Below are 25,023 nucleotides of genomic sequence, written 5' to 3'. Positions count from 1 at the left end.
ATGCTCAACCACTGAGCCACATCCTCAGCCCTATTTTGTATTTTATTTAGAGACAGGGTCTCACTGAGTTGCTTAGCACCTTGCTATTGCTGAGGCTGGCTTTGAACTTGCGATCCTCCTGCCTCAGCCTCCCAAGCTGCTGGGATTAGAGGTGTGTGCCACTGCACCAGCAAAATCAACTCTTTATAAAAATTAAAATAATTCAGACTGGGAGTGTAGCTCAGTGGTAAAGCACATGCCCAGCACACACAAGGCCCTGGGTTCAATCGTCGGCATGGCAGTGAATAAATAAATATCTCTAGTTGCAATGGTGCACACCTATAGTACCAGCTACTTGGGAGACTGAGGACTATTTGAGCCTAGGAGTTCAAGACCAGCCTGGGCAACATAATGAGACTGGATCAAGTAAAACAAATAAATTTCAGAAAAAGAATAAAATAATTTCATTCTTTGAATTATTTTAGGATTGAACACATTTCTTTGATATTGTGTTTCCTTCCTGTTCACTTGCTATGTCTAAAAATCAGGGATTTTACATGAACAATAAAGTGACTGCAGAACATAAATACATTTGTATAATTTCTTAAGCACTGATACAGAAGTCAAGCATTAACCCACCATATCTTACTTGGCACTGTATAGAATTCTTCAAGTTTTTAATTGCCCCAAATTTTTACATCATTGTAGTACATTATTAAAACTGCCTCCCTTAAAAGTAATATTCTACTTAGGAAAAATTAACTGTTAAATGCGTGAATGTATGCTTCACAGTTATAGTCAGTTACTTCTGCTCAGAAAGAAGTTAAAACGAAGCAGTCCCAAATGACCCACCCTAAAACTGGAGAATTCCACTGACAGAGAAATTCCTCAAAGCCACCCTGAAATAGGTATCTGGTACATGGCATGGGAAACTCCTACATCAATAGATGAAGACTACACTTAAAGTCATTTTCTGGACTGGGTTGTGGCTCAGTGGCAGAGCACTTGCCTAGCATGTGCGAGGCACTGGGTTTGATTCTCAGCACCATGTATCAATAAATAAAATAAAGGTCCATTGACAACTTAAAAAAAAAAAGAGATCATTTTCTTTCAAATTTTAATCATGTAATAATTAAAACATAATGCATTTATACAAGGTTTTTTGAAACCAAGTATTATTCAACTTGCTCTTGGAAACACTATTTTCAATGGCAGGCCTAGCTTTTCTTATTTAAAGCCTAACAAGCAACTTTTGTCTTTCTCAAGTGGCATATTTCAGATACGACAATGATCTCTCAGAAATCCAACTCAGAATCCTCATCTTCAGTGGTTTCATTTCCTTTCTTCTTCAAATTCTAAAAAAGAACAAAGAACTAAAAACCTCAAAACACATGAATAGAGTTTAAATCACTGAAATAACTCTTTTGACCAAGTTTTTATTTGGTTTGGGTGTCTGACATGAAAAACAATACTATTAACAAGGTTTATCACTATTATTATATCCTAAAATGCTGAAAAATTTTCTATTTATCCTATTCATTGCTAACTTTCATTTGCCTTTCTAGAAATGATTTTCTTAAAAATGAAAAAAGCTTAAAGATTACTTTGTCTGATATATCCCCTAATTTTTTTTTTTTTGGTGGTGCTGAGGATTTGGTGGTGCCTTGTGCACGTAAGGCAAGCACTCTACCAACTGAACTATATCTCCAGCCCCTTCCCTAAAGTTGTTTTAAAAATCTGTTTGATGTACTATGAGTGAAAAAAGGGTCCCACTTCACAATATATTCTGAAGTTGGAAAGAAAGATAATGCCCTGTCATTAGAGGGTGAAGTACCTAGTTTCACACTTAAGAATCAAACTCAGTTCTGAGGGCTTCCTTGTATCAACCATGAATATTTCTAGTACATAGATTGGCAATTGAAATCCTGTTTAGATTTATGGTACTCAGTCCATCTCAATACCATTTGATGATTTTAAATCAAGCTTATGTTGGGCTGAGGATGCAGCTTAGTGGTAGAGTGTTTATCTAGCATGTGTGAGGCCCTTCGATAGATCTCCATCACAAGAAGAAAAAAAGTTAATTTAAGCTTATAAATATCTAGTTATTTAACATCAGTGTCTTTTTTCCCAACACTTAATTCTTACATTCTCTTTCTCACCTTCCCTTTGTCTCACAATGTAACTCCTAGTAGACAGGTGCTCTGCTAGAATATACTCCAGTTTCATGTAGTAAAGAAAAATTTCTCTTTCCCTATTATATAGTGTAAGGTTTAAACTTTTTAAAACAAGTTTTAATGTGTGTGTATGATATATAAGATACATGAAAAAACATGTAAAACATAATTAAATAAATATAAAATATTTATAATATATACTATATATATATGATCTATATGACTGGCCCCCAATGCTGGGAATCTAACCCAGGGCCTAAGCAAGTGCTCTACCACTGAACTACATCCCTAGCCCTATAGTTATATCTAAACCCAATGCCATATTAAGAACATACATCAATGTTATTTATAAGGGGCAAAGGCTAAAATGTACCAGTATTCTTTAGGAGACATATGTTTGCGGAAACAAAACAAAAGGGAAAAATGGTCTAATCTCAAGGGATATTGCTGCTTTAAACTTGATACCAGCCAGGTATTTCTTTGGTCTAACCCTAAAAAAATACAAATTACACACATCCCCACACTTTCAAAATATGCCAAAGAATTATTTATTAACACAGGACTTACAGATCACAAAAGATAGTGGTACAGAAGAGCTGGAAAAGAAGTCATCAGAATAAGCATGCAGATCAGTATTTGCAGAGGAATATACTAAAGCAAGTTCAAGAAGGCACATTCACACAGAAAATGTCTAAATTGAAAAAAAAGACATTAGAAAAGCGGCCAAAAAAAATTAAGGCGCTGATTAAAATACAAAGATTTTCAATGTCAAAGAAGAGCTACTTTACAGGTAGGTAGCTACAGAAGTCTTACTAACCCTTTGAGGATGTCACAAATAAGAGTAAGCTCTTGCTGCCAACAAAACCCAATGATCTTAATGACTGAACATCAAGATGCTTCAATGCCAGAGAGATTAAATTTAGTGGGGGAAAGAAGCAGCCTAGTTGAAATTATATGCAGCAAGGGCTCAAAGGGTTAAATGTAATAATATGCAGAGAAATCAGGCAATGTTATTAGTATTATCTACCTTCCATACAAAGAATTATAGCAGGAGTTAAAAAGAGACAGTATCCCCTTCAGAGTTAAGTTAGGGTTTCTAAATAGAATTAAGGTCCACAGTTCAATCTACTAGGTTTTATTCACGTCATCAGCCCCCTTTTAATTTCTCCAATAGGATGTACCCTTAACCCTCACACTAAGAGAGCAGGAGATACTGTGGTGAATAGAAGAATAAAACCACATCACATTGAAGAAAGCTCTGCCATTTACCCTCTCTGATATATTTATGTAGCAAACTTGCTCAACAACAGTACAGACATCCTTGGTCAGACATCAACCCTTTTAACAACCGCTCTAAAGGGATACTGCACCTTTCCAACAGGAGGTTTACAGATCAATGGGTGGAAACAATCTGCTTTTCAGAGTATCCTCACACTAAAGAGAGGTGGCTTGAACATGACAGGTTCCAATCTGGGAATGTTCCAAACATACATAAAGAACATGAGCACAGATTATTTTAACAGGTTCATCGGAAGAAGCTCAATCAAAAACCCAACCTCCCCTCCCCAAATAAAAAGAGGGAGGAGAAGACACCCCAAACCCAGATTAGACTCGTTTCATAAAGACATCTAGCTTGGCACTGTGAAAGAATATAGATTCATTTTCAGAAAAATAGCTTCTAATTATAACTCCAGAGTCTAAAGGCTAGTAGTATACATGTTATGAGCTTTTGAAATGAAAGTCAAATATTGTTGTTTAGAAAACAGAGCACTTTGCAACCAACTGCTGTGGCTCAAGCAGCTCATACAAAAGAGAAAACCAAAATCACCCTACCAAACAAACAGCAGCAAGGAAAAAAAAAATGAAAAAGAAAAAGAAAACTTGCAAGAAAAGTACCAAAAACTCAACAAAAATGAAAGAAAAATAGCCAAGGGCACAAGGAGCTCTTCAGACAGCCCACTGCACTGGCAAAATACCTTCGCAAGTAGCAACACTAGACATAAGGTCTCTGCTAACTTGCTCCCAATTCAGCACCCAGCTTAAGAAAACCTCCAACATTTCAATAACAGGTACAATTTTGTTTTCTGACTTAGCAATCTGATATATGCAAAAGCTATAGTACTTTACAATTTCTGCCTGAACCTGTAAACTTGGAAGTTGTCTTACGTGTCTCTCTCAGGTTAAAGGAAAAACAAACCCTTCATTTGCCGAATACATTTTCCAGAATACAGTAATACTGAGATGTTCTCATTATTAAAGGCCACAAAATAGGTTTATCTTATTATATACATATCAAAAAAACAAAACAAAAACTAGGACACTTGGGAATCTAGTTTTTATGATATGAAGTTGGACTAGAGAATAAACTGCTACATGTAATTCCACACAGAATTTAAAGAGGGTTCCATAATAATAATGTTTTCAAATATTCTATCAGAAAATCAGTAGTCACCTGATCCTAGCATCTACACATTTGTTAAAACTTAATACTTCCAGTAATAGAGCTCACACTGAAAACAGTACCTGGATTTCACTAACACAGGCCCTCCTCCTTGCCAGACAGTGCCACACAGACATCCATAAATAAGCTCTTTCCCTCTTCTTCTCTTGAAAGGTTGTGGCACACTGAAGTATAACTCATTAGAATTTTTTTTTTTAATTTCCTTAGGCTAATAAGAGTCAGTTTCTGTAAATCAAACAGAATACTACATTGGCAGCTTCTAAATATACCCAAAGAAGAAAAAAGGAGAGGAAAACACTGATTTCGCTCACAGAAATGAAGACTGCTGACACTGCAAAAACCTATAAAATTTCTGGCAATGTAGGGTTCATTTAGCAGTGGGTTTTTATGTGCCTCTGATGCCAAGAGAGTATTGGATTTCAAAAATAAAAATATTTTAGCTATCCAATCTAGTTTCAGAGTAATCACAGTATCCATATATTCAAGGATCCATAGAATCAAATTTAACACTGCTTCCAGGAGACTGGCAACAAGGAGGCTAATTATCAGAAATTCATGAAGGGCCAGAGCCTCACTCTTCTGTAAATCAACACCCACAGAATCACTTTTGAGATCTACGTTACCATCACCAGAGCAATCTCACCAATTCCTCACCTGCAGCAGGAGGATGCTGGCCACTAACTGTTGGTAAATCCAAAGAGCTATCAGACATGACATGCTTAAGATCTCCTCCCACATCAGCCAATTTCATGTCAAACTGAACAGAGAGTGCATCTTCAGAGTCCTCCTTGCCAACGCTGCTGCCACCAATGGACGGGAGATCCAAGGACTTCACTGAAGCAGAGTCTTCTTTGGTGTGTCTGAAAGCCACTGCTTTCTCTCCCAGGGATTTGTCGGAGTTCATGGAAGAAAATTTACTGGAGTGGAAGTCAGCAAAATCATCATCACTTTTTCCAGAAGGAGTGTTATCTTTTAATTCTTCCACACCTAGTCCAGCTCCTTCTAGAGAAAGCTGTTTGAAGACATCGTACTTGGTGGATAAAGCAGGTGGGTTTTGCGCACTCTTCACTGTGCAGCCCGTGTTGCTGGTTAGAGGAACAGGACTAGCTTCCTCCTTAAGGACATTGTATTTGTCTTCTGCCTTTTGCTCAGATGGAATAGAGCTATTACTGAAAGCCATAAAATCTGCGAAGTCATCCTGCTCCCCAATAGATGCTGGACTAGAATATTCCCCAAAAAGGTTGAATTCTCCAAAATCATCAGCCAAACTAGAAGTTTTAGTTGATGCCAGTGCTGTCATCGTTGTGCCTGAACCTGCTGGCTGAGGTCGTGTGGAAACAGGTTTTGATGTGCTAAATGCAGCTGAAAAAGACAAGGGCTTCTCGCTGCTGCAATTAACTGAAGAAAACATATCTAGGTCTGCCAAGTTCAGAGGATTTTTCATGTGTGTTTGCTGTTTCTGTTGTACAGTTCCTGAGGAGAAGGGTGCTGGAAAAGTTTTATCTTTTGTGGGTGGCTCTAGTGGTGATATACTATCTGCTGTTTTAAAATCGGTGAAACCATCATCAGTTCCTGCAGATCTGAATTCTGCAAAGCTCTCTCCTGAAAGAAAAAACACCGACAAATAAACAAGAATGCTAAACTGAAAACCACATAGGGCACAGCATATTAAACTGCAAGTATAACTTTATAGGGTTCCCCCCACTGGTTTGATGTTAATCATAGTTTGAACTCTATCAAACTGTGTATTTGTTTCCACACCGAAGCCTAGTGATGAGGAAGTAGGCACTGTTCTCAGAGACTTTTTCTTGCTTTGGCCAGCCAGGTGAGCATTCAACAGAACAGAAATAGGCACTGGAGGTTCCTGAGAGAGGCATATTGAAATAGTAGCCCTTTAAAGATAAAACATGTTACACGGTTAAAAAAAAAAAAAAAAAAATTCCCCAGAGGTATCAGCAAAGTATTAAGAGCAATCCTGCATCTAATATTCAGGTCATACAACACTTTGAACAACTGGACATCTTTAGAATCATTAGAAGCTGGGGATGTAGAACAGTGGTATACCTTGTATAGCAAGCACAAGGTCCTGGGTTCAATGCATAGCACCAAAGCGGGGGGCGGGGGGATACTATGTGATCTTGCTCAAGTATAAAGAGGCATTATTAATTTGAGGAAAACTGTGGTGAAAATTTTTGAAAAGGTAGCTAGTTATTTGCCAAAGAGTCTGGCACATTTTAAAGCAGCTCCTCCCCATACTCTCTAACAAATAAATTGAATCTCACAGAAAAAAATCTGTGATCCAGTGACCTTTCTTGAAATCAGCCATCTCACTGTACTTATGAACACTTATTCTTAACAATGGGCCCATGAGTCTTAATAGGGTCTCTATTCATTATTTCTTATATTAATGTTATCATTCACAGGTATGATGTTAGGATACAGATGATCTCAGTTTTCTAAAAGCACCTCAAGGTCTACCATAAAATCCACTAGGAAACACCAGGTAATGAAAATCAGAGATAAGCTAAATATGAATATAGAAATTCCAACCAGTATTTTTACTGTCATTTCTGGAGGTTTACAAATTAAAATAACAAACTTTAATTTCCTTACCTAATTTTTAAATATCCTATTTTTCCCCCAAAACCGAGACACAGAAGCATATGAACTGTAAAATATTTTAAAAACCAAATCCAATTCTTAAAAGTGGCATATAAAATGTAGGCTTTAAATATATTCTTAACACAATATATACTTTGATATATCAAATGAAAATAATAGAAGCTGATTTTTCCTTCTAACATGTTATTCAACTTACTAGCGAAATTCATCAACACAAATCTGTTTAATATTAGGAAAATTTTAGAAACAGGAACAGCATTCAGATTTTCTGTAATTTTTTTAAGATATACCATTAATAAAACTCAAGTCAATTTCACAAATTGACAGGAGACACAGATAAAACTTACAAAAATCACCTCAGAATTTTAGACAAGCATATCACTGATTATATTTGTGTTATTTCTATAAAAGAAAAGGTAATGACCACCAATTTTCTCACAGCTTAAATTTTTGATGTGTTGCTCTGATTATTTGTGAAATTGACAAGTTTTGCTTGGTTATTTTTATAAAGAAATCACCACAACAAACTAAACTTACTGATGAATTGTAAACTTTTCCATCAGAAATGGAAGCCGGGTGAAGGTTAAAAGAAAATAAAAATGGGTGGATTTATAAATTCAAAACAAAGGAAAATTTTCTGGCAAATAAATTAATTGCAATATTTGGAGTTTGCATATTAAATGGCACACTGAACATTATTCTGTAGGTAGCTTTTGGGTTAACTTGTGAATTAAGTTTTCCTCTCTAATTTGTTACTTTAGGGCCCTAAAAATCTCAAAAAAGAACACTTTTGTTAAAACTTCAATAAGAAGTGTCCCTTCTATATACAGGACATTTTCTTCATCTATATCAATTCATGGCTCTAATTGCACAGGTAGAAATAAGGAAATACAAAACCGTCATTTATTAACATAAGAAATTCACAATTCTAATGTAATTCTCTAAGATTCTTTATAAATTCCAAGACACTAATATACTTTGTTGAAGTTAAACCATATAACTATATAAAAAAAGATAGCAAGCAAACAAAAATGACAACAATTTGGGACTTTGTTAAGGTCTGAAAAAGCAGGACTAAGGTTCTGCTTACATTTTGGTGGCACTGCTGTATTTCCCTATTGTCTTTAAAAGGAATAACATATATATCATGATCATTAACACCAAATTACCCAAAGAACCTAGATGTTTTAAATCAGTGGTCTTTAATCCAAACTTGCCTTGGCTCAAGAGCTGAAGAAAGCACTGCTAGGAGTAAATGAAACATGTCAAAAGTTCCTCTAGGGTTCATCTTTATACTCCTAGTACCTAATACAGACACTAAGGAAGAAATAGTTGTTACACCCTAAATGCTTGGACAAACACAAGGAAATACCTCTGGAACCTAGGAGCTATAAGGGATTGGATATTCTTCTAAGAAGTGGCTTTAACTTTTTGTATGTACTGGGGATTGAACCCAGGGATACTTTACTACTGGGCTTCATTCTCAGTCCTTTTCATTTTCTATTGCGATAGAGTCTCACTAAATTGCTGAGGCGGGCCTTGAACTTGTGGTTCTCCTGTCTCTGCCTCCCAAGTCCCTGGGATAACAGGCATGTGCCATTGTGCCTGGCTGGCTTTCCCCTTTTAGAGATGTTCAAACAGTATAGCATGTACCGTATCTACCTTACTGCTATAAAATCTTCCCATCCCAAACAGAAGGGTAGAAATAAGTAATTGATGAAGGATGTCCCAAGTTTGAGCATTTAGTATATAAAGGTAGAATATGGCACTGTTTCTAAAAGGAAATATATATGCCTCATTAGAGCATATATATTCCATAACATACACAGTTAAATTGTAGAGGACACAATTTGACCTATAGATTACCTAAACTCTACATATACATCATGTATATCACAGGATTTAGCCACAAATATTAGCTTTCAGTTTTTACATGTGGTTCTCAAATGATCATTCTATATTCTCTTTTTACTCTTTTTTAAGCCTTTCTATCAGAGATAGTAGAGACACATGCATATAACCTCTTCTCTCATCTTTCTCATTAATTCATAGACAACTTTGAAAATTTTGAGTAGTGATGACTGAGTCAAACACAAGCCAAGGACAGTAACTGACCTCCCCTTCTTCCGTTATGAGTGAGAGGACAACTAAATTTTATTGTTATATTTGATTTTTTGCAGTGCTGGGGATGGAACACAGGGCCTCATGCATGCCAGACAAGTGCTCTAATACTGAGCTACATCACCAGCCCAGAATAATTAAATATTGATGTTAGCATCCATAGAAATAGCCATTGGGCACTGTTCAGCTACTGCTTCTGTTTGAAATGATGCTGTGTTCTGATTGTGGCCTCAGATGCTAGAAATGCTCCCCTTTCTTCCACGGAGCTCTCACCATTCAAACATGGCAGATTTAGCAAACAGTAGTTACGCCGAGCCTTGCTTACCTGCACTTGGTCCTCTTTATATGAACCCAATAAAAATCTTAAATGATTTTTAGCTCATGTTCTTGAAGAGTAGTAAGTACTTAGAACTGTGCTACTATGAAAAGAAATCTTAAGAGACATTTCTTTAGCAAAGCTGACATACCATACTTTGGGCCCTCTGTGAGAAAAGTAGATTAAGTCTCAATGCCTTCTAATTATATCCTCTTGCGTTATAGATGCACTATATCACACCTCTGTGAATGTAAAATATCTTGTATCTACTTTATGATATATAATAGTGACTGCTTTATCACAGTTTTTTTTTTTTTTTTTGGGGGGGGGCGGCTATTGGGGATTGAACTCAGGGGTATTTTTACCACTAAGATATATCCCAGCCCTTTTTATCTTTTATTATGAGACAGGGTTTTACTAAGTTGCTGAGGGCCTCACTAAGCTGCTGAGGCAGGCCTCAAAATTGCAATCCTTCTGCCTCAGCCTCCCAAGTCAGAGGTACACCACTGAGCTTAACTTCAGAGCTGTTTTTAATAAAGGTATTCTAGAATGTTTTCTTTCCAGATGATGATTTAGAAATTAATGTACACACATGGGTGTGCACACATACGTACAGTGCCAGGTACTACAAAAGTAACAGGGAAAAAACCTTGAAAAGTAAAAGACTGGTGGATACCTTTTGCACAGTCCACATGCACTTTGAACAGTTCAAGTCTTCTCGAACATAACCATAAACTAAAGTGGTCACAGCTGACCTTTTGAGACAGGATTCCAACTTGGCTTGCAGACTTCCAGTGAAAGAGAATATACTGTCTTCAGATGAAAGAGCAGTGATTTGAGCTTTGCTCTTAATTTTAGAAAAGAATTCCCAATAACTGAACCACATTTGCCTCTTTTAATTTTTTTTTTTTTAATCTTTTTTTTCCCTTAGAGATTGAACCCAGGGGCACTTAATCACTGAGTCACATCCTTACCCTACCTCCCCCTTTTTTAAAAAAATATTTTTTAGTTGTGGATGGACAAATACCTTTATTTTATTTAGAGATAGGGTCTTGCTGAGTTGCTTAGGGCTTTGCTAAGTTGCTGAGGCTGGCTTTGAACTCATATGACTTTCCTGCCTCAGCTTCCTAAGCTGCTGGGATTACAGGTATGCACCACTGTGTCCACCTTTAATTTTCAAAACCACAACATTGAAAGGAATGTCCCTCTTCCACAAGATAATTCCTTACCCATACTCTATCAAAACATTTATTAAACGTGGTAGATAGTCATTGAAGGTTTCTGAATTAAAATATTTCTAGCTTAAATATCTATCCCCAAAATCACTACTACACCATATTGTTCTACCTAGCCAGTTTTTTTTCCTCCAAAACATACATACAATAATGTTCAGAAGTGAGAAATGTTACTGAAAGAAACATCAAAATTCTCTTCATCAACAATAGAAACAATATATCCTTTAGGGATTCAAAAACTTACCTAAAGATTTACTCTCTGATGTCTGTTCCAGTTCTCTGAAAGCACTATACTTATCACCAGGCTCTATAATAGAAAGACAGTAGCTCAATTATGGAAAGAAAACTTGAGATTACATCTCAAGGAAATAAGGCAGATTGGGTTAACCAAATATACTTAACACGTGATGCAAGCATTTTACATATGTGTATATATACACACATTTGCATCCATACATGTATGTTTACACATATGTAAAATACTTGTATCGTACATTATAAATATATACGTACGCATACATACGTGTGTGGGTTTGTGTGTGTATTTTTTCGGTGTTGTAGATAGGACCCAAGGGCTTATACATGCTAGGCAAGCTAGGCAAGCACTCTACCACTGAGCCACATCATAACCCACATTTTATATGTTTAACATAAAAGGTCACCATTTAAAGATTCATATAATTTAAATGTTACATTCAAAGATTCATGAATTTACAAACTATTTTTACCTCCAAATGGAACAGTATTTTCAGAGGACTTGTCAGCAGCAATTCCTTTAAATACTGCATATTTATCCGTTGAAACCATTGTTTTAGTTCCAGGTACTGGCATCAACAGAGATGGAGTACTAAAAGGAAAAAAGAAAATGTCTTAATGACCAGAACATTCAATCCTTCCCTTGTTATCAAATAGGAGCTTAGAATTAAAATGGCAAGCAAATTACCTAGTTACAACTCATGGCTCTCTGCTTTAAAAGCCAGAAACTATATATACATACCACAAATGACTAAAAATAATGTTTTTCTTGAAAAAAAAAAAAAAACACAATTTTTCTTGATTAACTGAAGAGGGGTCAAATCTACATTGAACATCTAAGCATCTCTTTAAAGCATAATAATGATTTGAATGGCAAGGGAAATAGATTATTAAAGAATAGCCATCTTCCACAATGTTTACTTAAGGTCCATAAATCTATGAAAGTCAACTGCTCAAAATAAGTATACCTAATATCTTAAAATAAATTCTGTTAAGCTCAATATAAATTATTCTCTAAAAGAGATTCAGAGTGCAGAGGTGGAATAGTTAAGATATAAATCTATTTATGAAATGTTGTTTAAGCCAACATATAAATTGTTCTTCTTTTGATCATACTGCACTGCTTTCTGGCAGAAGTTCATACATCTGATAAGCAGCAGCAGAGTTAATACAATTTGCATTTTTACAAGGATCACATCAGCAGTTCCAGAAGCTATCTTTGTGGCAAAACAACAATCACTTCAAAATTAGATAAAGATACTTCTGCCTGTGGTCGTATTTTTCCCTGGCTGGAAAAATAATGTAATGAGTAGTATCTGGGTGGGTAATTCTTGGAAGGCTTAAACATATACTATAAAAGCACTGCTTTTTTCCCCCCTTATCAGACTCGGGCAGCTCCCTGGAAGAACAACCTTTACATATGAATGACTACATTCTACCACCAGTTTGTGTCATTCAATACCACACATGCAAGGTATATAAATGGATTTCTATTGAATTCTTTGCCCTAGGGCAAAAATCTTTCCACAGTCATTTAAATCTTCTTATCAGTGGCCTACAAGCAAGGTAAAAACCAGGCTTTTGCTCATGCATGCTAATAGGGGTCCACAGTGCTTTAGGACTTAGTGCCATCAAATATTAAAATTTCACATCACTACCAAACAGCTGCTACATATCTGATCTTGAAAAATATAATGGGCTATCATCTATACTTTAGGTGGATTTTTAAGTTTCATAAGTAATTAAACTACAGCTCACTGCACAGAATGTTACATAGGAATAAAAGTAATTAGTGTCTTAAAAAAAACCCCACAAAGTTGGATGATCTATTTGTTTTTCATGATCCTCCAATTTTAGCTATGGTCATTTAAAGCTCATCAGTAAAATCTTTCTACTAATTGTGATATTTAATTGAATATATTTTAAAACTATATCCACATAATTGGAAAAAAAAGAGGATCATCAGGGTAATGAAGTACTGCTGATTGAAATCAACAAAATAAAATTCTAGCCAAGAAGGGTTTGACTCAGACTATAATTTTGTGCATGCTGCAAATGAATGTTTCATTTCAGTTCTTTCTCTGAAGTTATTAAAAAGACTAATCACCATGAGCATGTTTATGCCAGTTATATATAGTAGTTATTATCTGTCTTAAACATGAAAACAGTTCTACTTTCTTTTTAAATATTGTTTTTGTTATAGTTGGACACAATACCTTTATTTTACTTACTTATTTTTATGCGATGCTGAGGATCACCCCAGTGCTTCACATGTGCTAGGCTAGCACTTTACCACTGAGCCACAACCCCAGCCCCCTTCTACTCTTTAACTCTAATGAAAGTATTCAAGTGAGAGAGAAACATTGTTTTAAAATTTAAGAACCTGCATTCCATTGGATGGTAAAGCTAAAAATTTGGCCCTGAAAAACCTGTTTTGCTTTTTCTTTAGTGAATCCATTTGTTGTGTAATCACTCTACCTGGTTGTGGTACATAGCTTCACTTAGTTGCTCACTCTACTAAATACAAACATCTAAAAGAAATATTTTGATCTCTACAAAATAAAACAAACTGATGAACCCCAGATCTTAATCTTTTTGAATTTTTCTATCATCAATGCCCCGTGTCTGCTTTGTTGATTATTCTAGGCCCTCTAGTGCCTGGCACACAGTATGTTCTGAATGGTCAGTTGTCTTCCAAAAGTCTTGTCTTAGCAGAAGGCTCAATTGCTCTCTCTCCTCTGACTCTGATATCCAGTTCAACATGGAGTTGAACCAGGTCCTCAGGTAGAAACTGTTCAGTGTCTAACTCTAAGCTCTAGGATATCTCTCATAATCTCACACCAGGATTATCGCCACAGGTGAAGGGATATCATACAGCAGCTGAAAATCCCTCTCACTGTGCCACTTTTTTTTTTTTTTTTTAAGTTGTAGATGAACACAATACCTTTATTGTAAGCGCTCTACCACTGAACTGAGCTACAACCCCAGCCCTCATTCTGCCACTTCTTATTCCTAAGATGCTCTATGAATCATAAGGCTTCCCATAACTGGGGCTGCTCTTAACTAAGAACATTTTCTGACTGATTAACATTTTCTATCCCAGTCTACTTCTAACACTTTAATGACTTTTTACATTTTTTAAGACAAATAATGTCCATTTCCTATGTAAAAATACTGCCAAAGTGGTTGCTAAAGTTTAAGGTGGACAAAGAGCAGTGAAGTTCAAAGAGTAAAAGTATGAATAAAGAAGGAATAATCAAGTAAAGTATTAGAGCAAGTCACCTTAGCTGTTCTTACTTAGGCTTGCTATTGTGGATGCCTCTTTAATGATGAAATACAATGTTAAATATATTCAGCTCCTTTTTACCTGTTTCCATGTTGGGAATTGCTTGGTTTTGAAGAAGTAGGTACCTCTTGGAAATCAGTGAATGAGTCATCAAGGGATCCTGACTTAGAAGCATCTTGAAAATCCTGGAAGTCATCTTCTTCTGGCTTTCCCACCTAGATTTAGAAAGGACATTTAAATAGAAAGCATCACATTGATAAAATAAGTAAACAACAAATCTCCAATTGTCAACCTCAAAAAATGTGATTTAAATTTCCCAATTTATAGAAAGAAGACCAGTAGAGTAGAGAAAGGGGATTAGGGAGAGAGGGGGCAGGAGAAGTACTCAAAAATGGAATTGAAAAAAATCTTGTTATGTGCATGTATGGACATGTTATAATGAATTCCACTATTATTTATAATTATAATGCACCAACTTTAAAAAATCAAAAAAAAAATTCTGTATTTATAACTACCTAATTTTAGAAGAGCACTTTGTGTGTGTGTTTGTGGTGTTAGGGATCACATGTTAGGCAAAGCACTCTACCAATGAACTATACCTCTAGCTCAGTAGAATACATTTTAGATATAACATCAACTCAAGTGCTTAAGGCAGGAATCCTATTTTGTATTTTTAGATACTTTCTAGTATAAATGGTAGAAGATTGACCAAAAAAGCTAATCTATACATTTTTTTAAAAAGCCTAATCATGGGGCTGGGGTTGTGGCTCAGTGGTGAAGCACTTGACTGGCATGTGAGAGGCACTGGATTTGATTCTCAGTACCACATATAAATAAGTGAATAAAATAAAGGTCCATCAACATCTAAAAAAATAGCCTAATCAAACTTATTTGGGTTACTGAGAGGCTGTCATCTTTAAAATACATTTTATGCATATTTTAAATTATAATAGTGATGCAAATATGGCATAACCTGTCACATAAATTTATAAAGTAAACTGTAAACACTGGATCCTCAGCATACATTCCAGTAAAAAGTACTGTTAGAAGTCCTTTTATTTTATAGAACAATAGGCTTATATGGTTCTATACTTTTTTTAAAAAAAAAGTAATTATATAACACAGACAACCTTCCATGCATATCTTTCATTTACTTTTAAATAATATTTAACTTGAGGCAGTAAGCTTTCAAATTAGACTAGTCTTGGTAAAAAAGATACAAGAGATCGTATAGTATTTCCACAAAATTCACAGGTGTGGAAAAAGGACTGCAAAGTTCACCTCAAAACACACACTCTGGAAGCAATCCCAGCATTCACTTATCCAAATGTCACACCTGTTTGTCCTTTGGTATGAGAACACAGACTGACCAATGCTGATGACCATTGCTAGAAATGAGCAACTGCCGAGGACGCTGGAAGGTGTTTCTGCAGGATCATCCAAGCTCTTAACACTTGTGGTCTTTGCTTTAGCTTCCACTACAGCAAACAACAAAGACACTGAAGGCCACCCTGTCCTCTACCACCAGAACCTGCTGCTGGCCACTTCCAAAGCCGTCTCATACCATTTGGAATTGATTGTGCTGTTTCTCTATCTTTGAAAAAATAAGTTTCACTTATTTTCTGTTGAAAGTTACAAGTGAGACAGAGGCATCCTGTCTTCTACCAGCACAGTGTCCATCCCAAACTGGTCAGTGCACTGCTTCACGGTGGCTAGTACATTCAGGAGCCACTGGTCCACAGCGTCCAGGTGAGGATCAGAGAGCATGGGGGAGACGGGCTCATGGGCCATGGCAGATTTTAAGGCAGACTTTAGCACTCCATTCTTTAGGTAGTTCAGTCTGTTGGTAGGTAGAAACCCTAATGACGCAGCACTGATAGAAAGGGGTGAGGATATTTCTCTCATCCAGCAAGGGGTTCCTAGAGCTTCTGGCATTATCAAGAAGGATAAGCATACTAGTGACTTCACCATCTTGAAAGCTCTCATAGTGATTGGCATTGCCAATCAGGTAATCAAAGACAGAGGTGTCAATGATGTCCAAGAGGCGTGGGTCTGAGTCATATGGGGACGTTTTCTTCACAGTAACACAGTAGCTCTCATCATACTCCCACCTGGCCAATTTGCCTTCTTGGTAAGTCCTGCTCCAGGAGTGTCAGTGTTTCTGCAGAGGCCACACATCTGGAAGCCAAAGTGTGACAGATCCCTCCATTGTGTCTCCATCTTCACAAACTGGCTCTGTTTCTCGGCAGTAGTAGCATTTCCCACAGAAACAAGTATTGTTTCCTACAGCTAGGAAGGTGCTCAACAGCTGCTCCGTAGCAACAGGCTTGATCTCTGTCCGTAGATTAACAAACTGCCAACCACCAAGGAGGCTTGGCAGAAACCCCGAATCCTGTCTAAATGAAAGGCTGCTACCTCTGCATTGTGTCTATCATAACCAGCATATGGCTCCCCTTCCACCACATAGTCTCGCCTACACCGCTTAGGTTTGAAGACAACTTTCTGTCCTCCTTCAAGTATCAGTAAGGCTTTCAGCTCTGTCCCTTTATAACCTACATCGGCTTTAATGATTTTCTTGGTGGCCATGGCATGCATGATTGCTCCCAGCTCTGGTGTCTCTTCAGGGAACACTTTTCAGGGTACCACCCCCTGGGCTGCAATCTCCCTGGTGACTCCAAGGTGTGGTCCAGCTTGGGTGCCAGCTCCACCCGCAAGCCATCATTCGGTGAAAAGCCCTCTGGTCCTCCTGGTTGGCAGCTGATGTATCTAAGTTGTCTATCAGGAAAACTTTGGTGAAGATAAAGATGACAAGGAGTATTGCTAAGAGCATGACTCGCTGCTTAAGTTTCATGGTGACCCTTTTCTTCCTCCCCTAACCCACTCTCTCACTTATTAAGGAGAGCAGGTGGTGATGGTCAGCAAGGAGATTCCATGATTACACACACTAGTCCATTTCTTCACTGGAGTGCCTCCTGTCAATTCCTGTCAAGCCCTACGCTCACTCCATGGTCGCCCGCACCGCCGTGCGGTGAAGTGCAGTGAAGTGCGTGCAGTGTGGCCTGGCTGTCCCCACCGGGGAGGGGCAGCACACGCAGCTCTCACTGCCCACAGCCGCCGCCAGCACTGTGGCTCCTTGGACAGTCAACTTTTCTATTGTTTTATTCTAACAATATTATAACAAATATCCCTTTACTCATAACTCAAAAAACCCTTGTAATATCAGTGACTTGACAGGAGGATCTCAAGTTCAAGGCCAGTGTCAGTAACTTAATGAGACTTTCAGTAACTTAGCAAGACAATGTCTCAAAATAAAAAGGACTAGAGATGTAGCCCAGTGGTAAAGCACCCCAGGTTCGATCCCCTGTACCAAAAACAAGTGAACAAGGGCTGGGGTTGTGGCTCAGTGGTAGAGTGCTTATCTAGCATGTGTGAGGCACTGGGTTCGACTCTCAGCAGCACATATAAAAACAGACCTCAACAATAAAAAAAATTTTTAAAAAAAAGTGAACAAGCAAAACAAAACTCAAACATCTTAATGCTTAATAAATTTCCTCGTGGTTTTAAATAATGAAAAGTTAAAACCTGTCTAGATGCACTTTCTGTGATTATTTGGAATACACAGCTTCTTCACTTACCTGATTTGCTGAGTAAGTTGGCATGAAGCTACTAGGAGCGGGGGCTGCAGCTCCACCCACTGGTCCAACAAGGTTAATACCCATGACTGGCTGTCCAAGGCTGAGGGGCATGGAGCCAGCAGGGCCTGCAGGTAGCACAGTTGGTTGACTCACCGGGGTAGGCAGTGTCATAGGAAAACCACTTAAAGTTGGAATAGGAGCAGCTGGGAACTGATTTAAAGTATCAGGACTCAGGGCAGGAACACCCCTCTATATGGAACAGGAGGAAAAGGGACACATTTTAGGGGATTACAAACCACAATTTATATACGGTAAAGAGAGACCTAAAGGTAAAACCTGAAGTCTTGGGCTGGGGTTGTGGCTCAGTAGTAGATCACTTGCCTAGCAAGTGTGAGGCACTGGTTTGATCCTCAGCACCACATAAAAATAAATATTGTGTTCATCTACAACAACAACAACAACAACAACAAAAAACCCCTGAAGTCTTCATATTGCTTTCACTCTCTTTTTCTGATTCCCAAAACTCATGAATTTGATACAAGAAAATAAGTAACAAGGGCAATGTAAACCTAATATTCAGCAAAAAAGTGGCTAACACCTATCAATTCCAATATTTTCCCTTTCTGACAAGTTCAGTTAATTTGCTATCATCAAATAATTTTAAATGATTTTATAAGAAAAACTGTTACCACACTTAGACTACTTTATCTGTACCAAAGGAATTTTGTAAAAAGACTTTGAAGGACAGAGAGAGTAATCTGTCCACCTATTACCAACTTTCAAGTTTAAAAGGAATAGAGTGAGGCCAGAGAATATTCATACATTACATAGTCCTTAAACAAAAGATTATGCTAATATGTGCACCACATGAACTGAACATTTTTGAAGTATTGTACATTAAAAGTGATCTACATTTTGGTGTACAAGGAGTTCTACAAAGACAGTTAAAAAGGATTAATATTCTTTCAATTTATATTTACAAGTTTATTTGAGCTATCTTAAGAAACATCACCTACCTGTGTTACTGCTATCATGGCGAGAACAGTATAAAGTTCTTCTTTAGTAAGTTTGCCAGGTGTAGTTCGATTAGCTAAGGCCCATATCTGTCCAAGAGTTTCCCTGGGAAGTCCAGATGACATCAGAATGGGATAAAGTTTAGCAGTATCTATTCCAGTTGGAGTCATTGTGGTTTCTAAAATTTTCTTATAGGCATCTAGTAGAGGAAAAAACAGATTATAAATGTAAACATATTGTAAGTGGTCAATCCTTTTTTTGTCATTGTTGGTGTACAATAATAATCTTAAATCAAACTGTTTTAATAGAATTGAAGCCACATCAGGGTCTGAATAGCTATCAAGAAATTCAAGTGGGACTATCTAACAACTAGGGTATGGAGCTCAGAGAAATGAGGCTTGGTCCTAATGCTAAAAATTTAGGGCTAAAGGTAACAAAACATCTCATAATTTAGTAGAAGACTGTAACGATGTTTTTGTATTTTTCTGGATAAAAACAACATACAAAGATGAATGTGCTATAAGCAGATGCTTTGGACTTTAAAAAAGAAGAATCTGTAAGTGATGCTGGTGGAAACAGTTTAAACATAGCAATTGGAAAAAAGAATAACACCAACACCACCTTTCTCCTGGCCCAGTGAATCAGAGGCTATGAAAGAAACACCACTGGAGAAGATGCTCTGGAAATACAGCCTTCAAGGAAAAATCCAGTTGTAGTTAAAGTGATAAAACAGAACCAGTGTTTGAAAAAAGGGAGAGACTGCTGATGAGTTTTTCACAATCACATGGGTTTTTCAAAGGACAAAGTAGAAAAGGCCTTTAGAGATAGGGTGACCAATCAAGGATAAAGAATACCAACACTGGCCAGGTGTGGTGGTACACACCTATAATCCCAGTGACTTCAGAGACCAAGGTAGGAGGATTGCAAGTTTGAGGCCAGCCTCAGAAACTTACAGCAACTTAGCAAGGCCCTAAGCTACTTAGTAAGATTCTGTCTCAAAATAAAAAAGAAATAAGGGCTCAGTGGTTAGCAGCCTGGGGTTGGATCCCCAGTATCAAAAAAAAAAAAAAGGCAATATTACATGGGACATACTAACACTAAACAATTATTTGCTGTATATCTGAAATTCAAATTTAACCAGGCATCCTGTATGTTGTATGTTAAATCTGGCAGGCCTAGTTAGAGGAATTGATGGAAATGAAGGTCAGTAGGGCTAAGAGAGGCAGAGAAAAATGTTTAAAACAAAAACTTTACACCTAGGATCATAAATATGAATATGGGGGGCTGGGACTATAGTGGAAGAGCGCTTGCCTTGCATATTTTGCACTGGGTTTGATACTCAGCACCACATAAAAATATACAAATAAAAGAAAGGCATGCTGTCCATCTACAACAACAACAAAAATTTTTTTTCGAAAAATGGATATGGATTACAAGTTAGTAGATTGGCAATAAAACCACATATTTTGGGGCTGGGGTTGTGGCTCAGTGGCATAGTACTTGCCTAGCATGTGTGAGACACTGGGTTCGATCCTCAGCACCACGTTAAAAAATAAACAAAATTAAGGTATCATCTACAATTAAAAAAAAAAAAAACACATTTTAACTAAGAAAGTATGTGTATATGTTTGGAAGGAGGAGGAAAAAAGAAATAAGCTGGCAGAAAATGGATAAAACTAAAAAATATTCAAAATCTCATTGCTTTTTGGGGGGAAGGCTTAAAGAAAGAGGAAGAGAAAAAGACACAAAATGGATAGTTGAAAGAAAACTTATTATTTTTATGTAAAATTGAGACCCCATTTTTAAAATAATTAACCTTTTAATTTTTGATTATGTCATTGTAATATAGACATTACCAAATTTCTTGCAAAAAGAAGTTCAGCTACAGAACTCTTGCATGATTTTATTTAATCAAATGAAGAACAACTTTAGCCAACCCAGAAAACTTAAGATCTAATGAAAGCTATCTTTAGCTTTCAAGGTGTTGGAAAAATAAAGTAAATTCACAAGTTACAGTATATTAGGATTAACATATGCTGCTGTAATAGTCATTAATTTATGCATATCAGTCATGGCTAAAAATGACCATTTCCTTATTTCAATTGAGTACTACTACAACATGCACTTTAGTAGGCCTTTTTTTTTTTTTTTTAATGCTAAGCAGTAATAATACACAAAAAGGAAAAAGTAAACAGCAATATAAAAGAGATGCCACCTGGTCTTTTACTTCATATAGTATCACATAACAAAGAATATTTAAAAATATTACCTAATCACTGAGAATTCAGAATATAACATTAAACATATTCGTATAGTTCTTGGTAAGTTATTGATAACCTCTGAAATAAATATTTGACAATGTCTTTGAAAGATAACTAAAGAAAGATTTTAGAAATAAAAGTATATTATAGTCAATAAAATATTAAAAAGCAAAATATTTCTCTTTCATTTATATAATTACTCTATCAGTCTGAAACACTTGATCTACTGAATTTTCTATACTCTTTCTGGAAAAAAAAAGAGAAAAGTGACAACTCCTTCTGCATATTTTGCAAATACTTACAACTACATCTATGATATTTAAAGCAAAATATTCAGATGGTAAAGAGGCTTTTTTACCTGGGACCAAACTCTCATTGTAAATCCAAGGAGGCATTCTGGGCTGAACAGGATCCTGTGAAGGAAACACTCCCACACCTAGAAAATAAGGAACATTAATGTATATAATGGTCCATGAGAAGGTGGGAAAATGACATTGAGTGATGACTTTTTATAAAGAACACTGTCTGGAGACACTAGAAAAAAGTCACCAATACAACTGAAGTATTTAGTTTCTTTTGTTTTTTCTTTTCTTTTTTGTACTGGGGATGGAACCCAGGGGCACTCTATCGCTGAGCTGAATAGCCCCAGCCCTTTTCATTTTTAGACAGGATCTCATTAAGTTGCTAAGGCTAGTCTTAAACTTGCAATCCTCCTGTCTCAGCCTCCCAAGTCACTGGGATTACAAGCATGCACCACTGTGTCCAGCAAGTGTTTGGTTTCTAACCAACTCTTACACAGAAACTGCGTCCTAAAGAGTAAATTAAAGAAAAGCTAACATGTACTGAATCAATATTCTAAATCATGAGGCTTGAACCATTTCATATTTTTATAACTTAAAGGAAAAAATGATTGATGATAGTTTAAAATCATATATGTAAAAATTTAATTGCCTAAGTTTACTTGCAGCTTTTTATAACATGACTTTTTTTTTTTTTTTTAATGATTACTGATGATTGAACCTAGGGGCTCCCTGCCAAGGATCCCTTCTTGTTTACTGAAACAAGGTCTTGTTAAGTTGTTCAAGCGCATCTTAAATTTGCAATCCTTCTGTTTCAGCCTCCTAAGTAGCTGGGATTATAGGTGAATGCCACTGTGCCCAACCTGATTTTTTAAAACCTGAATACAACATTGCTGCATTAGATTAGATATATAGGATTTAGAGATATTCATACTATTCAATAAAGTATCCTCTAAAAGTCTGCTTTCAGGGCTGCCACATTCTAATTTATCTCTGAAGATTAAATGAAAGAAATTTTAATTTCTGTGTTTATGTGTGTGTGTGTGTGTGTGTGTGTGTGTGTGTGTGTATGTGCACGTACTGGGGATGGACTGAACTCAAGGCATTGTGCATGCTAGTCAAGTGCTCTACTACTGAGTTATATCCCCAGCCTCCAAATTTAGATCTTTTAGGCAGCAATGCATATAATTTCAAGTAACACAAAACTATATTTTCATTGGTGACTTTTCCAGTTCCAACTCTTTGATCTTTGTGGAAGAACAGAAATTGTAAAGGGAAAAAAGGAGAATTTCTGTCAGACAAAAGGAAAGGAAATTTTAACAGGAATGATTCAGATTAAGAAAACTGGTTATCAAAATCATTTTTTGAAAAGGAATAATACAATGTGTTGAAAGAATTCAGAGCAAAAACTTAGGGGTTAATTGAAGAAAGGACTGCATTAAATATATTTTAAGCAAACTTTTAATTGGCAAAATCAAGCAGCATTCATTTTAAGATTAATGCTTAAGGTGTTAGCAGCTGAGCGACATTTGGTTAAACAATTTTCTTGCTTTGTGAGCTCACCACTTTCGTCAATTGACAGGTTTTGGTCTGAAGTCTTTTCTGCCTCTGTAGTGGTGGTACCACTTATATATCCATCTACAGCACCCCCGTTATTGGCTGTTAAACTGGAATGGTTCTTACTGGAACCTGGGCCTACAGCTTTGTGCCCAACTTCAGAAGTATTTAATTTAATTTGTTCCTGCTCAGGTGTACTTATATCACAAGATATTAGGAGCTTCTCCTCCAAGGAAGGGCCTAAACAAACAGCATGAAGGATTATTTGTACAGACCTGCATATTTCTCATCTTTTCAATCATCCCTTTCCACCCCAATATTCTAAAGGGAAAACCCTGCCACATACAAAGTAAACTTAGACATAATTCAATAGCCACCCATTTGTGTGGGACTTGAGAGACTAGAGATTTTAGAAAACTTAAACATAGTTATCTAATCTGATTCTCAAGAATTCTGAGATAGTAGGTAAACAGTGTAGCAGAAGCCACTACTTAGAAATCTGGCAACCTACAAGACATAGACACTTTCACTAACTACTGGGAAGGTCTCAAGCTGGGAGCATCATCTCCAGGTCTGTTTTCCTATCTGTCAAATGAGAAAGTCTGGACTAAGTACAAGCTTGCCAAGATTCCTCCCAATACTATACCATTTCAAAACAGAGTGCGTAGCTACCCCCTTTATTTCATAGGTGATAAAAACTGAGGTACAAACTGCTTAAAGACTTGTCTAAGGACAAACTGATAGTAAATGAACAAACATCCCAAGCCTCTGCCTCCAGTGCTGTCACTGAACCAGAAAGAGCACTTTCTAAAGGAGTGTTCCCAAGCTCATGATCTTAAGACAATGATATTGATGATTTTCCCAAACAAAAGAGTAATGCTAAGAAATGAACTTGTTTTTAAAGTTTTAAGGTGGTTTAAACTTTTTCTACTTTAGTAGCAAAATGTTTTAAATTACTTTTCTGGCATGTGAAGACACTAGAACTAAAAATCAAGACTCTTATTTTAGTGAATTTCAACAGTACTCACAGATTTGTGTACATGTCTCTTTGCCAACACCACTGTATCATTATACGATAACAGAAACAAATTATCCTAGAATAGTTTAAGAATATTTTCATTAATACTGCTAGGAGTTACCTGCTTTCTGCACATTGTGTGAGGCTGAAGCAGTAGAGAAAAAAGGAATTTGCCCAGGGACACCATGTAAGGCAAAAGACACTGGAATCTGACCTGGAGGGAGAGGCTGTGCCCCGGCCTTCTGAGTAAGCAACTGGGCAAGTGGGGTGGTGGGATGTAAAGACTGAAAGGGCTGGGCTGCGGAAGAAGGCCCACATGTGGGAACTTCAACCGGCCCCTGCATAAAGTCACTGAATTCTTCTTCATCAAGAAAGGCAGGTGATGGGGAGACAGTTTTAGTAGAATGAGATGAGGTGGGACAATCTGCAAAATGGAAAATGGCAATGAAATGCACAGATATGAAAATCCACAGAAAAAGAAATTAAGGTGTAGTACAATTCCAAAAGAATACAATGAAATATGAATAGTGGAGGTGAATAAAAAATAACAAGTAGTAACAGTCAAGTGGAACTATACAACACATGCAAAACACTTTGATGTCTATGCACAATTTGTCTTTTTAAAAGGAAGTTTTATAGCTAACTTGCATTTTGTTCAAAAATGGAAAAAAATTAAAACTCAAAATCTCCTTCTTTCATTAGGTGAGTACTAATTGCTTTTGCTTAACCAAGACCACTAATAAATTTACATCAAAGTGGTAAATACTTTTGAAATCCAAATGATCTATTT

The 25,023-nt window shown here is 36.7% G+C and overlaps 1 protein-coding gene and 1 pseudogene across 18 annotated transcripts in view; both read right to left on the bottom strand.

Moving 5' to 3' along the window:
- Positions 1 to 25,023, bottom strand: part of Synrg (synergin gamma) — a 72,913-nt gene that overhangs the window by 28,331 nt on the left and 19,559 nt on the right. For 6 of the 18 annotated variants that reach the window (XM_071602994.1, XM_071602995.1, XM_071602996.1 and 3 more), the window contains exons 7-15: positions 24,355 to 24,657; positions 23,222 to 23,455; positions 21,718 to 21,795; positions 19,101 to 19,297; positions 18,085 to 18,333; positions 14,531 to 14,664; positions 11,637 to 11,755; positions 11,153 to 11,215; positions 5,269 to 6,216 (exon numbers count right to left, since the gene is read on the bottom strand). In XM_071602994.1, coding sequence (XP_071459095.1) covers positions 5,269 to 6,216; positions 11,153 to 11,215; positions 11,637 to 11,755; positions 14,531 to 14,664; positions 18,085 to 18,333; positions 19,101 to 19,297; positions 21,718 to 21,795; positions 23,222 to 23,455; positions 24,355 to 24,657 — 2,325 coding nt within the window. The remainder of the gene's footprint in view (positions 1 to 5,268; positions 6,217 to 11,152; positions 11,216 to 11,636; positions 11,756 to 14,530; positions 14,665 to 18,084; positions 18,334 to 19,100; positions 19,298 to 21,717; positions 21,796 to 23,221; positions 23,456 to 24,354; positions 24,658 to 25,023) is intronic. The other 12 variants (XM_027950245.2, XM_027950247.2, XM_071603005.1 and 9 more) reach the window with 3 other exon arrangements.
- LOC114104210 (glycosaminoglycan xylosylkinase pseudogene) lies at positions 16,082 to 17,300 on the bottom strand (annotated as a pseudogene).

This window comes from Marmota flaviventris, chromosome 17 (genome assembly GCF_047511675.1).
Source record: "Marmota flaviventris isolate mMarFla1 chromosome 17, mMarFla1.hap1, whole genome shotgun sequence".
Classification (NCBI taxonomy): Eukaryota; Metazoa; Chordata; class Mammalia; order Rodentia; family Sciuridae; genus Marmota; species Marmota flaviventris.
The sequence above is the reverse complement of the archived record's forward strand: the minus strand, read 5'-3'. Positions and strand labels throughout refer to the sequence as shown.